The 22,374-nt window shown below is 49.9% G+C and overlaps 2 protein-coding genes and 1 long non-coding RNA gene across 4 annotated transcripts in view; 1 reads left to right on the forward strand and 2 right to left on the reverse strand.

The window, feature by feature from the left end:
* Window positions 1-19,645, reverse strand: part of SAMM50 (SAMM50 sorting and assembly machinery component) — a 34,687-nt gene extending 15,042 nt beyond the window's left edge. Inside the window, exons 1-11 of the mRNA XM_041754352.1 lie at window positions 19,507-19,645; window positions 15,021-15,131; window positions 12,586-12,687; window positions 10,187-10,274; window positions 7,936-8,042; window positions 7,142-7,272; window positions 6,820-6,907; window positions 4,488-4,616; window positions 3,967-4,038; window positions 3,242-3,328; window positions 546-616 (exon numbers count right to left, since the gene is read on the reverse strand). Of these exons, the coding sequence (XP_041610286.1) occupies window positions 546-616; window positions 3,242-3,328; window positions 3,967-4,038; window positions 4,488-4,616; window positions 6,820-6,907; window positions 7,142-7,272; window positions 7,936-8,042; window positions 10,187-10,274; window positions 12,586-12,687; window positions 15,021-15,131; window positions 19,507-19,527 (1,007 nt within the window). The 5' untranslated portion in view covers window positions 19,528-19,645. The remainder of the gene's footprint in view (window positions 1-545; window positions 617-3,241; window positions 3,329-3,966; window positions 4,039-4,487; window positions 4,617-6,819; window positions 6,908-7,141; window positions 7,273-7,935; window positions 8,043-10,186; window positions 10,275-12,585; window positions 12,688-15,020; window positions 15,132-19,506) is intronic.
* Window positions 19,646-19,708: 63 nt separating this feature from the next.
* LOC121490576 (dynein assembly factor 3, axonemal homolog) lies at window positions 19,709-21,426 on the reverse strand. 2 transcript variants are annotated; one of them, XM_041754354.1, is made up of 2 exons: window positions 21,279-21,426; window positions 19,709-20,187 (listed from the first exon to the last, which is right to left on the reverse strand). In XM_041754354.1, the coding sequence occupies exons 1-2, from the start codon at window positions 21,424-21,426 to the stop codon at window positions 19,709-19,711; spliced, it is 627 nt and encodes a 208-aa protein (XP_041610288.1). The 2 variants fall into 2 exon arrangements, with proteins under 2 accessions (XP_041610288.1, XP_041610289.1); XM_041754355.1 differs by having other exon boundaries at window positions 21,275-21,344.
* LOC121490577 lies at window positions 20,049-21,608 on the forward strand. Its single transcript, XR_005987718.1, has 2 exons — window positions 20,049-20,187; window positions 21,284-21,608. It is a non-coding gene; the product is annotated as an uncharacterized LOC121490577 (long non-coding RNA).
* Window positions 21,609-22,374: the final 766 nt, after the last annotated feature.

Consider the following 22,374-nt stretch of genomic DNA (forward strand, 5'->3'; position numbering starts at 1 on the left):
GAGTGCTACTGTTCCAAGTTCAAGCCCCACGCTGGGTATAGGGATTACTTAAAAATAAGATCTTTAAAATGAAATTTTAAAAAGTTAAAAAATCAAAAGCAGAGGAAACACAAAAGTGTCTGTAAGTTACAGTATATCAACAACTTAATATACACGTGTATATAATTTTATGTATGTATACACACACAAAAGCACACATCCACAAATAACAGACTCAAAGGAAATAGTCCCAAGTGTTTAACTCTGCTTATCCTTGAGCAGAATTTTTTTAAATTTCCTTAAATGTTTTTCTGTCTTTATATTTTGGTGATGCGTATGAACTGTATTCTTTCATTCTCAAAAGGGAATGTAAGATTTTTAATATTACGAAGTTAACTCATAACCTGAAATAGTTACTAGTTACCTGAAACATAAAAACTGAAGTAAAATTTGAAATATTTGCTCTCCTAAATAGTTATGCTTTTCTAAAATAACTTATGAAGAACCAACCAAAAAGAGCCAAAGGCAAGCATGTGCAAGTCACCCACTCACTTGCTATTCCTTACCTGTCCGCAATACTTGATGGTTTATCACCAATGGGCACCAACACCCCACCCCAGAGAGATGTTGAAAAAACCTACGGAAACACAGACAGACAACCGTTTCTTCAGTGCCCCTTCCCTGCGATGAGCATCAGCGGGCGGCCACCGCACGGAGATCTGGTCGCGGGCCCGGCACTGGCAAAGAGCTCTGGGGCAGAGCGCAGGGGCGACAGACCAGGAACATCTGATTGTGGGGTTGGAGAGCTACAGCTGACAGTGTTTTTGTGGGTACTTTAAAAACCTGCAACTTCAAATTTCACATGAAGACATAGCAAACACCAGCAAACACAAGCCCAAAGCCCAAGCAAGGCATGGCTCCCTTGGCTTCCACCCCAGAGAGGGCAGCCCCACCCCTTCCATGAAGAGCGAGGCTGGGCACAGTGGGAGACACACCTCATCCGGCGAGGGGACAGTTGTGCCTTTACATCTGCCCCCCATCTCTAGCAGGCTTGGAGAGCTGCCAGCAGTGCTTCCCATTTCCTACAGGTGCCCCCATATGCCCTGACGGTCATGCCACACTGGGCCTCCCTCCAAACAGAAACTAGTTTCAATACGGTGCCCAAAGTCCTCTACCATTGGTGTGACCTCTGTCCTCTCTGCACCGTCCCTCCTCCTCACTCTGTCCAGTCATGGCAGCCCCCTGGCTCGTCCTGGCAGTGCCATAGCTCCTGCTTTGTGTCTGGCTGTTATGGCTGGCTTCCTTGCTTTGTTCTGGGCTGTGCTGCCCCATTGCAGATGCCTTCCTGGACCATCTTAAATAAGACACCACCCCATCTGGGCCATTTTATCTTTACTCTGTTTTATTATTCTTTGTTACATTTGCCACCTGCTAAACTGTATATACACACGTGCTTGCTGCTTACTCGTGGGTCTCCCTTCACTAGACTGTGAGGGAGTGGGAACTGTGTTTTACTTACTGAGGTATTTTTAACGCCCAGGCAGTACTGGGCAGCCGATATAGATGTGGTGGGTGGATGGGTAGGTGAGTGGGTGCATGAAGAGTGATACCTGGAGAAAAGCACAGGAACTGAGAGCACAGTGCAGGAGCCCTGACCTTGGTCTGGGAGGTCAGAGGAGGCCTATATGAGATCACCTATGCCGAAGTCTTAAAAAGGCAAGGAACGAGGGGCCAGGGAACAGCTGAAAGAAGGGACTTACAGCCAGCAGAAAATAAAGTGCAAGCCTGGAAGTAAGAGCCTAGTCCTTTAGGGAAATGAGAAATAGCTGAGCCAAAGCACAAGAAGGGGAGAGAGACCAGGCCAAAGATTGTGTGACACACCAATGGTGCCAGCTTCACGCAGGAGATTTTAGGGCTTGCATTTGAGAAAGACCAGCATGCCTGCAGTATGGAGGAAAAGGGGGAGCAGAAAAGGATATCAGAAAAGGATATCCTTTATCAGAAAAGGATATCACCACCAAGGTGAGAAAGCACAGCCTGGAATCTGAGTGACGCTGAGTGGGCAGAGAGGTGGACCTGGTGCTCAGTGGCCTTTGGGTGAGGACTCCTCCGAGCAGTCAGGGGAGGTCAGGGCACTGGGGCCAAAGCTGTGCAAGCCAGTGGAACTGGGAGCCCGGGTGCAGGGTACAGATTTGGGAGGAAAGTAACAGTCGGTTTCAGACACACTGAATTTGAAGTGTCCATGTAAGGAATGGCGTTGGGATGCCTGGCAGCACAGCACATGGATGGAGGGTGCAGCCATGGGGTGGGGTGGGCAAGAGATCCTCTGGGGAGACTGCCAGCGCAGGACACTTCCACGACAATCTAGGGCAGACTCTCGCAAGGTGGCAGCATGGCAAGCCACAAAGGGACCCCATGAAGAGGAAGCGGACACACGGAAGGAGGATGCAGTCAGGATGGAGTCCAGTGAGGACAGCGTCAGCATGGTGGCAAGGGGAGGTGGGGGGACCGGGAGGAGCTTGCCAACTGGACAACGCGGGGACCCCAGCAGCAGCGAGGAAAAGGCAGGAAGCAGATTCAAGGAGCGAGGACTCCAGGGCTGACTGGGAGCAGTGATAGGAGACTTTAGAAATAGACACGTGTATCATCTCATTAAAGCTCACTCCTTGCTCCGAGTCTTATGGTAGCAAAGGGCACAGGCAGGTGTGTGTTTGTGTGTGTCCAGTGGGGGAGCACAGAGAGCTGTCCCCCGTCACCAGCCTCCAAGAGGACTGGAGAACAAGCCAGGGGCTCCTCTGCCTTGGTCAGAATCAGGTCCCTTACTCCTCATTCCTGAACAAATCAGGAGAAACTAAACCAAACGGAATTAAAGATTTAAAAAGAAATGCCTGGAAGTGCCCAGGGCCCTGCAGACTCAGCCTAAGAAGGTGAAGACTGAGAATTTCTACTAAATGACCTCAGAGGGAAAGGAGGCACATGTCTGCCCTCCCGACATGTTTACATGATGGCCCTGAGCTGACAAATGGGGAAGGGGCTCTCCTGGAATCCCACACAAAATGACCGAAATGTTCCTCTTGCAGAGAAAAATGATCACTTCTACCAGAGTTTCCTTAATTCTGGCTAAATTGAAAAGACCAAGCACTTCAGTTTCAAGCACTAATGTTCTGGGCTTCTCCTCTGGATTGTGCTTTCACTCTCTGGGAAGGGAGTTCCCTAAAATAAAGGATAAAAGTGCAGATGAACGTTGTGGCTGGATACTCACCGAATCAAAGACAAGTTGTTTATTCAACTGAAGCTCGAAATCTTCTTTTATGAAGCTCACGTCCCCTCCGGTGTAGCCGGCCAGTTCCTGTGGGCGAAGGACCCGCAGGTGGAAATGGAGTAAACAGACGTACTATGCTGGCTCTGAGACCATGTCACTCCAAGTACTGCCTAATCTTGTTTGGTATTTTTAAAAAGACAGGAGGTCACTTCTGTCCATCTCCTAGAAGCTCCATTCTAGTTGTTACTCTGGTCGTTCTAGATGGTCCTGGGGGACCTACAGAAACGCAGGATCCTCAAACACACTGATGCTGTAGAATATTCTACTCCTACACGTGAGTGAGAAATACCAGCCGCAGGAACATCCCGCTGCATGCCGGGGCTTGTTTGGCCTACTCACTGTTTGAAAAAAGGAATTAGCCAGTCTTGCACAATTGGGCACATGTGATATAAAAATCTGATTTCCACTTGGTCCCCTGATCCTGAAGCTCAGGCGGATGGAGCGCCATCCACCCCGGGGACCCTCAGGCGCAGGGCTACCCTCTCTGCCTTGAGGTGACCAAGGGGTTGGTTCAACCAAATCTCCGCTTTCCTCCCGGCCTAGTGAGGGACACCCCATCCGGTCGGAGCATTAATCCACCCCTAAAAAATGTGCCTCCAGTGTGGGGCTCTCTCCCCTCCCAGGTCACCGAGCCAGCAGATCGCACGCGGGTGAAGGATCACTACCTGGTTAACTTTCAGCAAAGCACCTCTTCTCGGCAAGATGGAGGAGTTCCGCGAGTCGATGACCATCGCGTGCTAAAAGAAACGTGCGGCGAGGTATTTTGCTTCAAGCAGGTGCACTTCCTGGCCACTGTGCCAGCCCCTCGCCCAATCACCTCACTTCACCCTCAGAAAAGCCCTCTGGGAAGGTAGCTCCCTGTCGCTACTTCACAGGTGAGGGAACCGAGGGCGGGCGGAGCAGACCATTCATAGTCACCGGCTGGGAGACTACCACCTGTCATGGGTCCGTCCTCTCAAGGAGCTTGACCCTGACCTAAGTGAACTCTGCCAGCTTTCCCGGCTCCCAGGCACACTGCCCTGTCACCACTGACGGGGCTTCAACAGAGTAATATGGTGCGGTGCCCATAAACTCACAAAGCGGCCGGCAGCCACCCAATCAGTGACCCTTCTCGGTCTGTCCAGTGCTGGCGAACGCTATTCTCCCAATGCACCTAAGTGCGCAGCCACACCAGGAAAGCCCTTACCGAAAGAGATGACTTCAGCGAGTGCCCACTTTCCTTCCGGACAGCGAAGGATGCCGTCCTCGAGAGGCAGCCCAGCTCCCGCCACACGCCCTCCCACTTGACAGTGTGGCTGGTCTTCCATATGGGAAACTGCAAGGACACGGGGATAAGCCTTCTGTGTTGTACACATGGAGGAGTCATTCCCAGTCAGGCATCAGAACAGGGCATCTTGTTCCATTTAACACCTTAGATAGGGTTTTTGTTTGTATGTTTGTTTTTATGGTAGGTGGGAGGGAGGAAAAGAAGGGAAGGAGGGGAAGGAAGGGATGGAGAAGGGGACAAAGCTGTGATCCTGCTCAAAGCAGCAGGACTGCGCTCTGGCAAGAAGACAGGTCACCTGCATGAACGCTGCACACAGGGCACAGCTTTGTAACCCGCAGGCTTCTTCTCCTGACCTATGACAACCTGACACTCACCCACTCGGCCCTCCGAGCCCCAGTTCCAAAGCCAGGCCTGGTGACAGCAGCAACCCGCATCAGCCCCCGGAGAAGAGGGAGGAGACAAGGTGTTCATGAATAAAGAGCATCCTTCGGCCACTAGAGGCCTGAGCCAAGTGACCCCTTGGGTAAATGGCACCTGCCTCTTGCCCTGACCCAGGGGCCCTTAGAGTCAGGCCCACCCATCTTAGGTCTCTATCACAGAGAGACACCCAGGTTGCTTCTGAACAGTGAACACTGCCTGGTGACCTCAAGAAGTGTGATGATAGGACTCCTACGAGGAAGCCAGGTCACTTCACACGACGTGGAGCAGTATTTAGCCAGCTGTTCTCCGTAGCCCTCTGGTCTGGCTCCCAAGGCGAGAACTCAGGGCCACCCATCTCCAGCTCTCAGCAAGTACCCACGAGGCACCATGTCAGGTGCTGGGGAAGCAGACGTGATACAGGGCAGCCTTGCCCGCCTGCCACTTCTGCACTGAGGGCCACGTGAGACTCAGCTATTCCCCCGAAGCCTGGGGAAGGTGCACTGAGGGCCTCAATCATTGCTTCCCTCCTCCTAGGGCAGCTCTTAACTAAGAAAAACACAACTGCCCAGAGGAGACACATCTTGTCTCTGTGTTCATGGTCAGGAGGACGAGGCAGTGGCCAGAAGGTTCCATCTTCCTCTAGAACCTCATCTCTCAAGCCCACGGCTGCTAGCTCCCAGTCCTCTGTCCCTCTGTCCCTCCTTCTGCCCTCTCACTTTGTTTATGCCATGCCCTGTGCATAAACAAGCTCTAAGTTTCCTAAGAACTTGCTCTTTAAAAAAAAACTTAGAAAAAAAGATAAAAGAGGGACACGGGAGAGAGATGGGGAGGGAGAGCTGCTGGAGGGCAGGGGCTGGGAGGGCAGTGCTAGCCAGGCAGCCCTTCCCCTCGCTGTGGGCAGGAAGGCATCGAGGGCTACTCCTGTCAGATGAGGACAGGTGGCCACATGGAGAATTGAAAATGGAACTGCAAGCACTCATGTCACATCTGGAGCCAGGAGCCACCAACCCACCTCCGTGCTGGGGACTTCCATGACCCTGGTCTGTCTTCAAGGCTAAGATGCGTGAGTAGCCAGTGTCTCCAGTGCCCACAAGGGGCTGAGCAGTACAGTGGGCTCAAGCTCGGGCTCCAGCAGGGGCTCCTAGACCAGAACTGCTGGGGCGCAGATGGAGAGAACATGCGAGGCATCCACCCCTAGACGCTGGTTCAGCGACAGGCAGGACCCAGGAACTTGCATTTCTAACCAGCTCACGGATGAGGCCATGCTGCTGATCTATGGGCTACACTTGGGGAACTAATTTTACATGGCTTTATGCGTCCAGGTCTTCCCTCCTTTACCAAAGCCCGGAACGGGAGGGGAGGAGCCACACGGTATAGAAAGGAAGGGAGACAGGGCAGGGGTCAAAAGGGTCAGATGGGAGGAATTCCATCTGCTGCATCATGTCAGATCCTGCTAGAAGTAAACAAGTGCCAACCAACAAGGAAAGCTATCAGTAACCTGCAGTGACCTTGCTGGCTATCAGAAGCTACTGACCTCCATGCACACGAGGAAGGACAAACACACGGCATCGCAGAAAGCCGGAAGCAGAGCTGCCACCTGGGAGCTGAGCTACTCTCTGGCCCCGGCGGTCTGCACTTGGCTCACAGAGAGGCACCCAGTCAGGAGGCAACCAAGAGCAGGGCAAAGGACAGAGGGTGACCCCGGCCATGAAGCCCACGCTCCAAGCACCAGACTGACAGGCCCGCCCCCTCTTGCTGACCCTGGCGATCAGCTAAACAGGCACCTTGTTCTCCCTCAAGTGCACAAAGGGAAGGACACAGGGTTACTCACGCTGTACTCGGCGGACACTCCTCTGTCTGTCTCCCGAAGCGAGCTCCAAGGGAACTGGCCAGTGACTTTATATAAGTTTACAGAGAAACTAGGAGACAATGGGACAGAGCTTTAAATGCGGAAACAGTGATTATAACTTGCACACATTTAAATCAACAGATCTAAAATTACATTCCTGGGGCTCATCTTCATGAAGAAAGCTACGGCATGTGTGACACTGCGCAAGGGCCAGCAGATTCAGCCAAGCGTCTTTTCACAACCAAGGCTTGTACTTTAACTTATAACCTGGCCACTGTACTCAATCATCTGTCTGGCTTCCTACTTTCTCTCGAAGTTTCCAGGCTGCGGTTTGAAGAAGGACAGGCCATACGAAGTCTCTTTGGTTCCGTAGGAAAACTGAAAAGTCACCTTTTCTGCACGACCCAGAAGATTGGGGAGTTTGAGGCCAAGCACCTAAGAGGAGCAGAAAAACAGCAGTGGTTTACACAGAAGAAACGGTGTTAGGAAGGACTACACTGGCTCAGGGAGCCTCATAAACAGGACAAAACAGTGGACTGCAGATTGCGTCTTTCATCTGTAATCGCTTTTACTCTTTAAAATGTGCCTTTGCTGAGTGGATGTGCCCCCAACACATGCCTGATGGCGAGGGGCAGGCTCGCTTGCTGACTGCAAAGCCAGGAAAACCAACTGTACAGATTTGGAATTCAAGGGAATTTGAATAAGAAATTTAATACAAACATTCCCCAGATTGTTTCTAATTAACCATGGATGGTACCATGGTTTTCAGACAATCTAGAACATACTATAATCGGGATGGGGTGAAACAGTGTGGAGGGGGGAGGGAGAGGGTACTCGTCAATGAGCACTGGGTCGTCTGTGAAGTGGTAGATCATGTACTGTACACCTGAAACATCCAACACTGCGTGTTCCCTGGAATTTAAATTAAATTAAAAAGTAAAGCGTACTATGATCGATTCTAGGAAGATTCGTGAGAAACCATGCACTAGCCTACCGAGATGAAGGTGTCTGAAGGAGTCTCAGAACTATCCTCAGTTTTTAGAACAGTCACGTTTTAAAAGCTCTTTATTGAAAGGTCTGCTCTGAGGAAGCACATACCATACTGCCTTCGTTGTTCCCAACCATGGTGTTATAACTGCCTGTTAATCTCCTTAATTCGGTGACTTCAAAGGTAACATCTAACCCATTTGGAAGCGCATCATCACCTATGTACACAAAGAAATATTGAACAGTAAGACAGCTAGCACATGTGTTTTTATTTTAGACCCACTGATAAAAAAGGCAAAAAGCAACCTGAAGTTTCGTTTAATTTTACAAACACGCCTTCTATTTTAAAGTTCAAGAACGTTCCACCACAAAATCACAATACTGAGAGGAGGTAACTCTGAGCAGTGACATTTGCTTAAGCACACATTATCTGCTAAGGGCAATTGTTCTCCTAGGGAGTCCTTGAGAATACTTGAGAATACTGCAATTCAACTGCCATTATACCATAGAATTTCTGTGACAAGAAGGACTCTAGTAACCCCACAAGAGAAGCCACAAACTCAATACAAGAGTGACTGCCCCTGTCCTTCTATGAGCCAGGGGTGCGAGGGTGTGAGTCTGCAGCAGCCACTTCAGCACCCACCACAGGGCCCCATGGGGTGCTGGGGGGCAGGACAGAGCTCTGCAGAGGGCTGGGGGCCTCTCACAGAAAGGCACGGCTGACCCTGCAACCCTGGCAGGGCAGTGGCTGTATATGAGGAGCTGCCTCAACACTGGCTCCTTGATACTCAGACTCAGCCCAGGCTGGAGCTTTGGTCTCATTTTTTAAAAAAATTAATAAACTTTATTGTTTAGAGCAGCTTTAGGTTTATAGGAAAATCGAGCAGAATGTATAGTGAGTTCCTGTAGAGCCTCTCTCCCACCAATACACATTCCTGTCTGTGATCGTCCTGCACTAGTGTGGTACGTTTGTCACAAGTCACAAACCCAGAGTGAGACCTCAGTAGGAACCAAAGTGTGATTTGCATGGTTCGTTCTTAGGTGTCATACGTTCTAGAGGGTCTGACGGATGGATGTTGCCAGGCACTCCTGCTACAGAATCATGCAGTTTTACCTCCCTAACCATTCTCTTCCACAAGTTCCCAGGTAATTCTAGCTGCAGCCCGGGGGGAGACAGAAGTGCCCGCGCTGACCACATACCAGTCACATTTATAGTAGGCAGGAGGGCGCTAAGCTGAAACGCTGCCAACAAGACCTGTCCCCAAGGAAAGCACTCCAGATAGCAGAAGGGCCACTTCTATCACTTACATCTCTGACCTGGGGCAAGTTAAACCTAGCTGAGCCTCGGTCTCCTTCGCTGGAAAACATCTTTTCTAAAATAACACTAGTAGGGGCACCTGGGTAGCACAGTGGTTGAGCATCTGCCTTCAGCTCAGGGCGTGATCTCGGGGTCCCGGGATTGTGTCCTGCATAGGGCTCCCGGTAGGGAGCCTGCTTCTCCCTCTGCCTGTGTCTCTGCCTCTCTCTTGGTATCTCTTATGAATAAGTAAATAAATAAATCTTTTTTAAAAAGCAAAGAATAAAAATAAAATAGCACTAGTCACTTTCCCCAGGTTTTAGCAAAGATTCAGCTGGATCCTGCACACACACGCTTACGACAGAGTTCGCCCAGGTACGGCCGCGCTGCTGACTATTGTGGTAGGACTCACAATACACACAGTTTAGAGCTTGTCCTGAAGGTAAGAGGGGAGCAACTTTGGAGTTTCCAGCTCTCACTGAGGGTACAGGAAGGGCTGGCGTCCCCCCCACCGCCCCCAGCCCTGCTCTGCTGGGCCCAAAGCTCCTTCAGAAGGAGACTATGCCTTGCTTGCTTGCTGCTGGACTCTCCCTGGTACCCAGCACAGGGCCTGGCCCATAGCAGGTGCTCATTAACCAAAGAGTACAAGTTGGCTAGCAAACAAGCAAATGAGTATAAACTGAGAGTGAAATCTGGATGCCTGGTGCCCTCCCGTTTAAAGCACACACTTAGATGGAGCCTGTCTGCCAAGAGCCCATTTGGACAAGAGCCTGGCTAGGCTGGGCTATCCTGGATGAAACCTGGCTCCCTCCATTGGGATCCTTCTCAGAACGCCTGCACCATCTACCGGTTCAGACAGCAGGATCTTCAAAGTTCACCCATCTTCCCTCAGCCTGACATTTAAAAAAAAAAAAATCCAATTACCCCCCCAGGACTGCTAACTACCAAGACCTCTGTGCTTGATAAACCTCCAGGTGCAACCCATGCCTGGGCACCCATTCAGCTTTCATGATTCTGCAGGATGGCTGGGAGGGGTAATCAGAGACACTATGCCACAGCAGGTACCTTGACATGTATCAATCAAAACATCCACTTGTCTAAATATTCCTAGGCGAAGTAATTTTTCACGGGCTTCGTGAGATTTCCGCATCACCTAGGAGAGAGGACAAAAAGAGGTCTTCCTCCAGGACAGAAATACAGCTGGTGACCGTCAGACCAGGCCAGGGGTGTAGCATTGGTGCTGAGTCACCAAGGAGAGAGCTCCATGGAGACCGGACGCATGAAGGGATGGATGAAGCACAAGCAACAACAAAACCCCACTCAGGAGAGTAAAACCTGAACAAGCGTAGGAAGCAAAGTGCATTAACAAGTGCATTAACAGTTTCACAGAAACAAAAAAACTAACCAAGATGCATCAGCCCAGCAGGATTCCCTGCAGGGATGACAGTCTGTTGTTACAGCGATTATGTTTGGTGCAAGGGAGACTGTGTTGTGTTTGTGCCTTTTTGTGTTGCGTGCATTTTCTAACCACTGTTCTGGTTTTTTTTTTTCCTCTCTTCAAGGTTGATGGCAGTGCTTTCTGGTGCTGGGAGTCCTTTTCTCCTGGAGGGACAAGCAGTAGAAGAGCAGGGCAGGAAAGGCTCCCGGGGAGCAGTGAGGGGGTAGCATTCACAATACACATAGTTTAGAGCTTGTCCTGAAGGTAAAAGGGGAGTGACTTTGGAGTTTCCAGCGGAGGACAGAGTGGAATGTCCTCAGGAGAGAGCCCTGATCATCACGGAGAAACAGAAAGGGGACAAAAGGAGGCAGGAGGAGCTGCTCCTGGCAGCCCCCGCAGCTGGGAGGGAAGCTGACAAGCACAGGTCACTGTACTGGGGGAGGACAGACTATACACATTTTGCAGGCAGAGGCCAAGGACAGTCACTGCAAGAGAGATAGGAGGCTATCCCAACTCTCAGCTCTGGCCAAGCGCTTTTTTGGTAGGGTGGGTGGGCTGGGGCTGGGGGCGGGGGGTGGGTGATGTGTTCCGTCCCTAGCCACACAGGGCTGCAGATGCGTGGTGATCCCATGAGGAAATGCTTAGCAGGCAGGTACACATTCGGGGCTGAAGCTCAACAACAGAGGCCTGGCAAGGAGTAGAGGTGGGGAGGCCCTACTACACAGGCTGTAGTGAGACCTGGGGTGTGAGTGAGCCCCTGGGAGATGATCCTCACGTGGAGAAGCAACACGTGAGTAGGGTCACAAGGAGAGAAGGTGACAGTGCAGCCGAAGTGAACATGAGGAGAGGGACAAGCAGCCCAGGAGAGTGCAGGATTCGTGGGAGTCCAGGGGAGAGAAAACGCTGAGAAAGCAGGAAGATATAAACAATCTCAAAAGACAACAGAGCAAGAGAAATGTATTCCGCATCAGTGACAGACATCACTTCCGAGGCTCTTATAAAGAAACAAGAGCCGAACAGTCCAATGGGAAACAGGGGAAACCAACAGGTAACTCATCAAGTACCAGTAATGACCAATAAACATGGAAAAGGCGCTCAATCTCATTCACAGGGAAAAAGTCCCAGTGGAAACAAGGACAGAGTATTTCACCTGACAGAGGGAAGAATTTTAAACGTGTTCATGTGAAAAGATCTCCGTATAGTAACCCAAATGAAAGGTGCAGAAAAAGGTAGGGGAATGGGGTTACTCTGTCTACACACGTGTGCACACGACACATGTGGAAGCCCCACAGAAGCCCCAGCCTGCTGGCCGCTGGGGAGACCATGGCCAGTGGGGAGGGAAATGCCTACCTTTCAGTTCAGTATCCTCTGTATACTGGATTGTTAGATGCTTTCTTAAGATTGCTTACATATTACTTTAACCTTTTTTAAAAATATAGTAATTTTCTTTAAAGTGGGAATGGCCACAGACGTGGAAAGATCAAGGAACGTGGGTACTGATGGGGTCACCTGGACCTGGCCTCCAGGAGGCTGGCTGGAGACGCTGGCTGGCATGTCCAGTGTGGCTCCAAGGGCATTAGGACAGAAGGCTACCTACCAAGGAGAGGACGGAGATGGCAGATAAATGGAGCAAGGAACCTGAGGAGACAGCAAGAGTTGGAATGACAGAGCACCCACCCCATAAGAGAGCACACTAGAGCACTAAGCGGGGTGCCAGGGAGGAGGCCAGCAAGCAATGTGCTCAGCTCCTATTACAAGGCTGGGTGGTTGTGAAGAACACATGGATGGACCGGCCTCTGTGTAAGAAAGGCCAGAGGGAAGGGTAAATGCAAACATGTTAGGTCTGTGGGAGGCATCCAGGGAACTGGGGTGGGGGGCTCAGCTTGGGAAAATGGAAGCTCCCTTCTAGGTGGGAGGCAGGGTCATCAGCAGAGAGGTTGGGGTGGGAGCTTGGGGCTTTGAGACAAGAGATTTGTAGGTTCTTCAGAAGGGAATGGAAACAATGCCAAGCAGGGAGACTACTTGCCTCAATGAGGTTTTTCGCCTTAAAAACGTCTCCAATTTCACATATGATGATATCATCTTTAGTTCTTCCAAGTCCATCAAAATGAACGTGTTGAACAACCACCTAAATGTGATGAAGGGACATGGATTATTATACTTTTTTTTTTTTTAGGTTTTAAATGCTGGGTCTTTTGTTTTTTAATTCCAGTGTAGATAACACACAGTGTTCAATTAGTTTCAGGTGTACAATATCGTGATTTGACAATTCTATACATTACTCCGTGTTCACCAGAGTTAAGTGTACTCTTCATCCCTGTCACAGGTTTCCCCCACCCCCAAACCACCTCCCCTCTGGTGACCAGCAGGTGTTCTCCGTAGTTAAGAATCTGTTTTTCGGTTTGTCTTTTTTTTCTTTGTTCATTTGTTTATTAAATTCTGCACATGAGTGAAATCATACGGTATTTGTCTTTCTCTAACTTATCTCACTCAGCATCATACTCTCAGCTCCACCCACATCATTGCAAATGGCTAGATTTTCTTCTTTTTTATGAGAAATACTCCAATGTATATCTATACCACATCTTTATCCATTCATCAGTTGGACACTTGGGCTGCTTCCATAGTTTGGCTATTGTAGATAACGCTGCAATAAACATAGGGGCGCATGTATCTTTTCAAATTAAGGTTTTCATATTCTTTGGGGGAAATACCAATGGGATTATTGGATCATAGGGTAATTCTAGTTTTGAGGAACCTCCATAGTGTTTTCCACAGTGGCTGCACGAGTTTGTACTCCCACCAACGGTGCATGAAGATTCCACATCCTTGCCAACACCCGTTGTTCATGTTTATGAATTTAGCCATTCTGACAGGTGTGAGGTGGTATCTCATTGTAGGTTTGATTTGTATTTCCCTGATGATGAGTGATGTTTAGCATCTTTTTATGTGTCCGTTGGCCATCTGTAGGTCTTCTTTGAAGAAATGTCTATTCATGTCTTCTGCCCATTTTCTAATTGTATTATTTGCTTTTTTGGTGTTGAGTTGTGTAAGTTCTTTACTAACCATTTATCAGATAAGTCATTTGCAAGTATCTTCACCCATTATGCGCACACCTGTTCATTTTGTTGACTGTTTCCTTTGCTGTGCAGCAGCTTTTGATTTTGATGCAGTCCCAATAGTTTATTTTTCCTTTTGTTTCCCTTGCTTCAGGGAACCTACCTAGAAAAAAAGTTGTAATGGCTGATGTCAAGAGAAATTACTCCCTGTGTAATTCTAGGATTTTAATGGCTTCGGGTCTCACATTTAAGTCCTTAATCCATTTTGAGTTTATTTTTTGTGTATGGTAGAAGAAAGTGGTCCAGTTTTGTTCTTTTGCAGGAACACTGATTATTAAAGTATGATACAGGACAAAAGAGTAGGTAGGCATCAAGGCTAAAGACAAATGTCTGAAAGTTAATCCAAGGATTTTTTTTTCAAGTTTAATGATCCATGCTTCTCGATTCCAGACTTTTTTATCTTCCTGCCTTTTTAGAAAATCGGTTACCTGAACCTATCCTTTGCCAGGTCTATACTTCCTGCAACCGAGACTTACAAGGTCTCTGTAGCCAGATGGCCAAGTACCACATCAATCCTAAACCCAGGCAGACCACAGAGGTCCCCTATATATCATTCCCAGCGTGCTCCTGGAGCACTGGCCCTGGCTGATGCTGTGATCCCCAATTTAAAAACTGTGCACCTTGCTAGAGAGCTTGTGCACATTTCAGTAAACATGATAAATGCTGGCTCTGCACCTCTGACCTCACTGTCTGTAAAAGCTTATTTAATTAATTCATTCAATAAACAATGCACCAATCACCTAACAGCCAGGTATTTTTCTAAACACTGAGGATATAGCAGTGAACAGGACATAAATTCCTGACTCAATGGAGAGCTTACCTTCTAACAGGGGTAGAAATAGACAATATATATATATAGTACAGTAGATGGTAACGAGTAACTGAGAAAACTAAAGCAGGGATAATAGGGAATATTAGGGAAAGGCATAATGGAAAGTGATCAGAATCCCACAGATCTTAATTACACAACCAATGAAAACGTGCTTTCACTTCTTCAGTTGGACGTAAATTTCAAAGCCAAGAGAGTTTAGGAAAAGTTTTACTCTTTTTTCTGGACACAATATAAACTTAATTATAATCTGAGTTTGTCCTTGAAATACTTTTTTATAACATAAATACAGAAATACATTTGTTTTTTTCAAAAATATGTTTAAATGTCCCACATAAATAAACTATTTCTCTAAAACCGGAAACTACTTTTCTAAGAGTTGCCTGCCTTTCTAGAACATAGCCGGCTGCCAAGTCTTCTTTAATGAAGGCACTGAGACAGGTTAATTACTTCCGTCTGGGGAAGCAAACATCTCTGGCAGGAGCCACTTCAAGCCCATCAGCAGAAACTCACATCTTTGTTTTCAAGAATCTCCTGTTTAGCTTCAGGTTCAACTTCAACAAACTCAGCTTCTTCTCCTAAGGCTCCAAAATCAGGTCCATTAGCTGGAAGAGGCTCCAAACTCTGAAAGGGAGCGAGAAGACACAGATAAATAAACTTACATAAAAACCCAAACATCTTTGCATTTTCTCTTTAGATGGTGCTCCAGAAAGCTCAGTACCGTGTTTCCCTCTGTTGAGTGGAGGCTGGGAAGCAAAGGACAGATATAAGTGCCATTGATGTACAAGTCCTGGATTGGTGGTGAGCTCCCTGGTATCCGGTGTATTATTAATAAATAAAACAAAGATGAAAATTAACTGAAAGGGTCAGGCATGTACCTATGAGGACTGTGTCATGAACTGAGGTCTACAGGACTATGGCTATTTGAGCCTATACACCTAAGGCCCAATTGTAAGACAAATAAATAGTTAAAAAGTAAGGTGCCGCAAAGACATTTATCACAGGAGGTGCCTGGGTGGCTCAGTTGGTTAAGCATCTGACTCTTGATTTCAGCTCAGGTCATAATCTCAGGGTCATGAAATAGAGCGCTACATCAGGGTCTGCACTGATGCAGTGCATCAGTGTGGAGTCTGCTTGAGATTCCCTCTCCCTCTCCCTCTGTTCCTCCCCCTGCCCCGCCCCCACTCTGGTGCATGTGCACAGGCTCTCTCAAATAAATAAATATTTTTTAAAAAAGACATTTATCAAAGCAAAGAAAAAAATAGCTTTTTTCGTTATAGAAAAATTGTTTTTTTTTTGTTATAGAAAGTATCCTAATTTTTAAAATCAAAATCAGACACATTTTAGGATAACTACACTGACAACTCGAATTGCTAAAACATATTTTTCTGTACCCTGAAAGTCTTATTCACACATTAAAAGGAACTGCGTATGTTCATAAAATGTGCCAGAAAGTAGTCACTTTCTTCAATCTGAACTGAGCTTATCCCAAAAGCATTAAAGCAACTTCTGAATAAGGATTCCACAGGCTGTGGCTGGTATTTGTACTTCCATGGAGACAAATAGAATGTGTAACACACATAAAATATATGTTACCTACACGCTGGCTTAAATACAGGGATTCCCAGATGCTCCTGGAAATGGATTCAGAAGGTCTAGTGTGTAGTGTGGCACCAGGCACTCGTACAAACACCAAATTCAGGGAGAACTGTCCTAACCAGTATCTGGCTGCTTCCTTACTCTACCAATTTTCTACAAACAAGCACTTTCTAAGTGTATGCGTTTGATGTCTGCAGCATGTGCAGCAATGGGGACTCTGGGACACTATCCTCTTTCCCAGTCACACTCAACAGACTCGTCAGTATTCCCTCCATAGTGTCACTGGTTCTCTGGAAAGGTAATGTCCTGACACATCCTCTCTCCCACTCCTGCTGCGAAAGACTGCGATGGCCCTCGAGAGTGCCTGGGGGTACAGAATCCAGCTAGATTCCTTAGCAGGGGGCACGAGGAACCCCACCATAAGGCCCATATCTGCTCCGCCCAAGTTCAACCACCACCCCCTTCACGTGCCTACTTGTGCACACCTGTTCTCTCCGCCCAGAATAACTTCCTCCTTAAAAGCATCTGCCTTAAACGTCGTCTCTGTAAGCCATCCCTGGCTTCTTCAGGCAGAGTCAGTCCCCCCTGTGGAGGGACACCTCTCGACACTGGAGCTTTATACCACTGCATGCCGAGCACTGGGCGAACTGGGGATGCAGCAGTGAACAAGACAGACCAAGTCCTTGCCTCACAGTGGTCAGAGCAGAGTGTTTACACAAGTAAGAAGGGAAGAAAACGCTGGGCAAAGAATATAGCGTTTGTTTCGTATCATCTTTTCATTTTTGTGGTATAGTATTTTAAAAATGGAATAATATACTTTCTCAAAATATTAACAAATTAAAACAGTGACTTTTTACCTGCACCGTTCACAAATATGCTTCCTGTGTTTAAGCTTCCTGCATTTAAGCTTACTTAAGCTTACTTAATCTTACTTTTCTACACTACCGTAAAAAAGTATATTAAATGTGTCCCGATTCTGTATGCAGAGTATATACTATGGTTAGGAACACGTGCACAGGGGATCCCTGGGTGGCGCAGCGGTTTAGTGCCTGCCTTTGGCCCAGGGCGCAATCCTGGAGACCCGGGATGGAATCCCATGTCAGGTTCCCGGTGCATGGAGCCTGCTTCTCCCCCTGCCTATGTCTCTGCCTCTCTCTCTCTCTCTCACTGTATGCCTATCATAAATAAATAAAATTAAAAAAAAAAAAAAAGGAACACGTGCACATACTCATCCTATTGGATCTCAACGCTTAGCAGGTACACTTTGTCTGGGCCAAGGCTTATATACTCCAGATATTTAAAAAATTCCAATTCAGTTCCTAAAATTTCAAAGCATAAAAAAAAGGTTCACTAAAAATGCCTATTTGTATACTTTAATCAGAAATTCAAACTTTAAGAGATGACGTTTTTATGACTCGTGGTTACATCAAAGCTTGATGTCCTAAAATAATGGCCTTACTAATATTCATTCGTTCACAGAATATTAAAAACCTATTATGTGGCAAGCACCTTCAAGATCCTCACCCTCATAAATTTGTATTCCAGTGTCTAGAAGAACACATATGGGTTAAGCATTTGGTGAAATGAATTAAAATTAATATTTGGGTCTAGCTCTATCCTTTCAGCAGCTCAGCCTGCCAGTTGACAAGTTGTTGTCTTTTTTAAAGATTTTATTTATTTATTTGAGATTTATTTGAGAGAGTGTTCAAGAGAGAGTAAGGGGGGGGGGCAGAAGAGGGAGAAGGAGGCTCCCCACTGAGTGGAGAGCACTACCTGGGGCTCCATCCCAAGACTCTGAGATCATGACCTGAGCCAAAGGCAGATGCATCACCGACTGAACCACCCAGGGGCCCCCAGCAAGTTTTCTTGAACACCATGTGGCAGGTACTGTGCAAAGCAGTGCTGATTGAAGAGACAGAACATGCAATTAATTTAATGAGTTCTAAACAGCATCTTTAAAGTGGTGTAAGCTAAGATCAAATAGAAAATGTAAGAAAACATGGGCAGCCTGGGTGGCTCAGCAGTTTAGCGCCGCCTTCAGCCCAGGGTGTGATCCTGGAGAGCCAGGATCGAGTCCCACATCGGGCTCCCTGCATGGAGCCTGCTTCTCCCTCTGCCTGTGTCTCTGCCTCGCTTTCTCTCTGTGTGTCATGAATAAATAAATAAAATCTTTAAAAAAGAAAAGAAAAAGAGACTTAGACTGGAAAAGAGTTAAGACAAAAATCCAAACAGATAAAACAGGCGCCAGGGGGACGACGTCAAGGAAGTCAGCGTCACGTGCAAATGAGGGCAGATGAGGAGGAGGTCTGTGGAGGAAGTGACCTGAGCGGAGCTCTAAAAGGTGGGACTATCTCGGGAGCTATTGATGGGTGTGGGGATGGGTGAGGCAGGAGCTGCTGGACAGCGGTACAGCCCAAGGAGTGTGTGGGGACACCTACCGTGTTCCATTCGAATGAATGACCTGGGGAGCGTGGTGAAGTCCCCCCCCCCATGCCAAGCCGGGGGGGGGGGGGGTGTCTGTGCTAAATTCTTTGGGGGGGGGGGTGTCTGTGCTAAATTCTTTGGGAAAGCTACCGTGAAACTACTGAAAGGTTCTAAAGGGTCCTAAACGGTCCGTGTTGTAGTAGAAAAGTAATGCTGAGGCCTGGGCCTCCACCTGGTGGGGTGGGGTGGTGTTGGGGGGGGTGTCTGAGTATGTCTGAGTTTTGGAACATCCCGAGGCTCTAAACACGTGTGACCCTGGACAGACAGCCATTCTCTAGCCCTCAGTTAAGATGATCACAAAGGGGGCACCTGGTGGTTCAGTGGTTGGGGTCCCCGCAGGGAGCCCGCTTCTCCCTCTGCCCGTGTCTCTGCCTCTCTTCCTAGGTTTCTCGTGAATAAATACATAAAATCTTTAAAGAAAAAAAAAAAGATTAGGACAAAGGAGAGCAGTTTGGCACATCACAGAGGGCGCACCGAGTCCCCAAGTTCAGCACCTCAGCGTCACTTGTCTCAGCCTCCGCGTTGCCAGGAGTAAGCGAAGCATAGAGAGGTGGGGTCTGCAAGCAGGAGGAAGGAGGCCCCCCGGTGGGATACTCGGTGCTGCAGGACCCCAGCAGGACCCCAGCAGGTGGCCGGGATGCAGAGAAGACCCCGAAGCGGCGGAGGCTGCGTAAGGAGAACGGATGGCTCCGGCCCGGGGCCGCGCCCGGCTGAGTGACCTTGGGCGAGTCCCGTCCCTCCTCCGGGTACCGGCTTCCTGCTCCGGGGCCTGCGGGACCCGCCGGCCCGTCTGTGCGGCCGCCGCCCCCCGGCCCGCAGGCCCCGCCGCCCTCGGCGCCCCTTCCCGGTGGGGGCGGTCTCTCCCCGCGGCGCCCGCCCTGAGGTCACGCGGCCCGCGGGTCGCTGGGCCTCTTACCCGGGCGTGCACTGTGCCCATGGCTCCCTCTCCGGCCGCCGCCTCGCACAGCTACCCGGGCGTGATCACGGCGCGGCGGGCGAGGGCAGAGGGCGGGCCCGCGGTGGCGGAGCTGTCACTCAGCGCAGCACCCGCAAGCCTCTGGACGCGGCGCCCTGGGGGCAGCCATGATGCCCCGCCCCCTGGCTCACGGTGCTCTCGCTCATTGGTCCGTAGGAACCCGTGACCGGATGTCCGCACGGACGCAGCGCGGAGACCGCGCAAGCGCAGAGCGTCCAATGACGCCCGCGTGGCTGCTGGCGCGTGGGGCGCGGGTCTTCCGCTGGGAGCCCGCGGGGAAGTGAGCCGACCCGGATGGGTCCGCCGACGCTTCATCGGGGGCCGCCCGCCTCCCCGCTGGCGCCCGGGTCCGGCGGGTGCTGTGCGGAGCCCACGCCCCCGCGGAGCGCCGAGGCTCGCCTCCCCCGTCTGCGGGGCCGGCGCAGGTCGCAGAGGCACCTGCTCCCGGCTGCTGGCCGCCCGAGCCCGAGCCCGAGCCCGAGCCCGAGCCCGAGCCCGAGCCCTCGCGGGTAGAGGGGACGTGACGGTCGTTCTGCGTCACGGGACTGGAACAAGGGCCGTGGGACCGCGCCCGGCACGGGCCAGGGCGAGCCGGTGCATCAGAGGCCGCGGCCGCAGCCTGTAAGTACTAGCGCGGGGCCGTCCCGGGACGGGCTGGGGGCTTCACTCTGCTGCGGGGAACACCCCCCTCCCCCCAGAAGATGACCACGTCGTAAGGAGTCAACACGCGTGGCAGATGCGGGGAGACACCGCCAAGGGACCGAGTGAGGGACGGTCAGCATTGGGCGTCCACTGCCCCCTGCTATCAGGGCATCGCGTCACCACCCCCGCTTCTCCCCCGAGGCCCCTTCCCAGACTTCCTGACACCGGGGTGCATTTATTTATTTTTTTTTTTTTTAAGATTTTACTTACTTATTCATGAGAGAGAGAGAGAGGCAGAGACACAGGCAGAGGGAGGAGCAGGCTCCATGCAGGGAGCCCTACGTGGGACTCGATCCTGGGTCTCCAGGGTCACGCCCTGGGCTGAAGGCAGCAGCTAAACCACCGAGCCACCTGGGCTGCCCCCGTTTTGCATTTATTTTTTTTTCCCGTTTTGCATTTAAATAGCACCCAGGCCTCCAGCATCCCTAGGGTCCACCTAGGGTCCACCCTAGGGTCCAGCATCCCTAGGGTCCTAGGGTACCAGGGTACCCTTCTCCTACCCTTCTCGCGTGGGAAGAGAGACGTCAGCACCTGCGGACCGGTCCTTCCCTCCCTGCACCCCTTGCAGGCTGACCTAGCCATCTGCCTCCCCACTTCCCACCCAACCCCCCTCCACCACCACCACTACCACCACCACCACCAGGGCTCTCGCAACCCCCCAGCTCAGACTCAGAAGGCTGTTTTAGAGGAGAAAACTTCTTGACAGAGACCTTCGAAGATAATCTAGGAGCAAATTTTAAGCACAGGTTACCCAAGCTGGACGCTTAGCTCAGAATTCATGCTCCCACTTCCTCCTTCCTGATCCTAAAGTGGGGATGGCAGCAGTTGCTGAGGATTCCATGAGATCAGGCCTGGGACCTGCCCCCCCCCTGTAAACACTGCACAAACTAGGCCCTCCCTGCATTTTCTCCTTCATTAGTCTCTTGAGTAAGCCTTGTCTCAAAGATGAGCCATGAGGTTGGCCCGCAGATTTTTTTTTTAATATTTTATTTATTTATTTATTTATTCATGAGAGACACAGAGAGGCAGAGACACTGGCAGAGGGAGAAGCAGGCTCCACACAGGGAGCCCAACATGGGACTCGATCAAGACCCTGGGATCACACCCTGAGCCAAAGGCAGACGCTCCACCACTGAGGCATCCCGCTCCACCAGGCATCCCGACCCACAGATTGTAACAAGAGTCCGGAGTCAAATATTTGAGAGTCTGTTGGGTACAAGGCACAAGGTGACAAGGTGACAGAAGACACATCAGAAACACAGTCCCAGCTTCATCCTCAAGCACCATCTCTGACAGTCACAATGCATACTCACGTATTAAAGGCTCTGAGAAGTTCTGCAGTACCTGTACCTGTTTCACTTTCCTGAACCCAGGATTTCCGAAATTAATTGGATCATGGAGACTTTTGGGTTTGGGTTCTTGAGGCTCTTTGGCCCTCAGTGGTGTTCATTGGTAATTCTGGTGCTCCCCTTTTGGGCAAAAGGTACAGCTGTATTTCCCTGCCCGCATCTGCATGACTTGCTTTGGTCAACAGGCTGTAGGCAGAAGGGATGGGTATGTGTGGATGACAACCTTAAAACACCCTACACCCCCCCCCCATTACTGTGATCAGTGACCCTCCAGATGAGGGGACAGTTTCAGGCTGGGCCAGCCAAGTGTGATGGGTCTGTAGTATGAGAAGTAAACCTGGGGAGTCTTTGTTAAATGCAGCATAGCCCAGCCTGCCCTAACTGATAGAATCACCTAGTGATACCTGCAAGGATGCCAGCTTTTGAGAAAAGTTGGCCTTACACAGTATCAATCTGGCCCCATCAGTAGTAGAAATGCAGTTCAGTGACCACACTGGTTCCCTTAAAATCACATCTGTCTCAGAAGTCATAGGGAAGGAACGCTGATCTTCCCACAGATGCCCTTGGGGTCACTCGCCTCTCCGTGTAGCATAGGCTCCAGGGAGTGGGCTGGGGACAAGAGGCCTTAAGGGGAGGTGGACTCGTCAGGATTGGGACCAGCTGGAGGGGCGGGGTCAGCCAGGGAAGAGGTGCTCAGGGGTCTGGCTCCTTGGACTTGGAAGTTGACAGATACAGGGCAGCTCTGCACTGGAGGGGT

This window comes from Vulpes lagopus, chromosome 5 (genome assembly GCF_018345385.1).
Source record: "Vulpes lagopus strain Blue_001 chromosome 5, ASM1834538v1, whole genome shotgun sequence".
NCBI lineage: Eukaryota > Metazoa > Chordata > Mammalia > Carnivora > Canidae > Vulpes > Vulpes lagopus.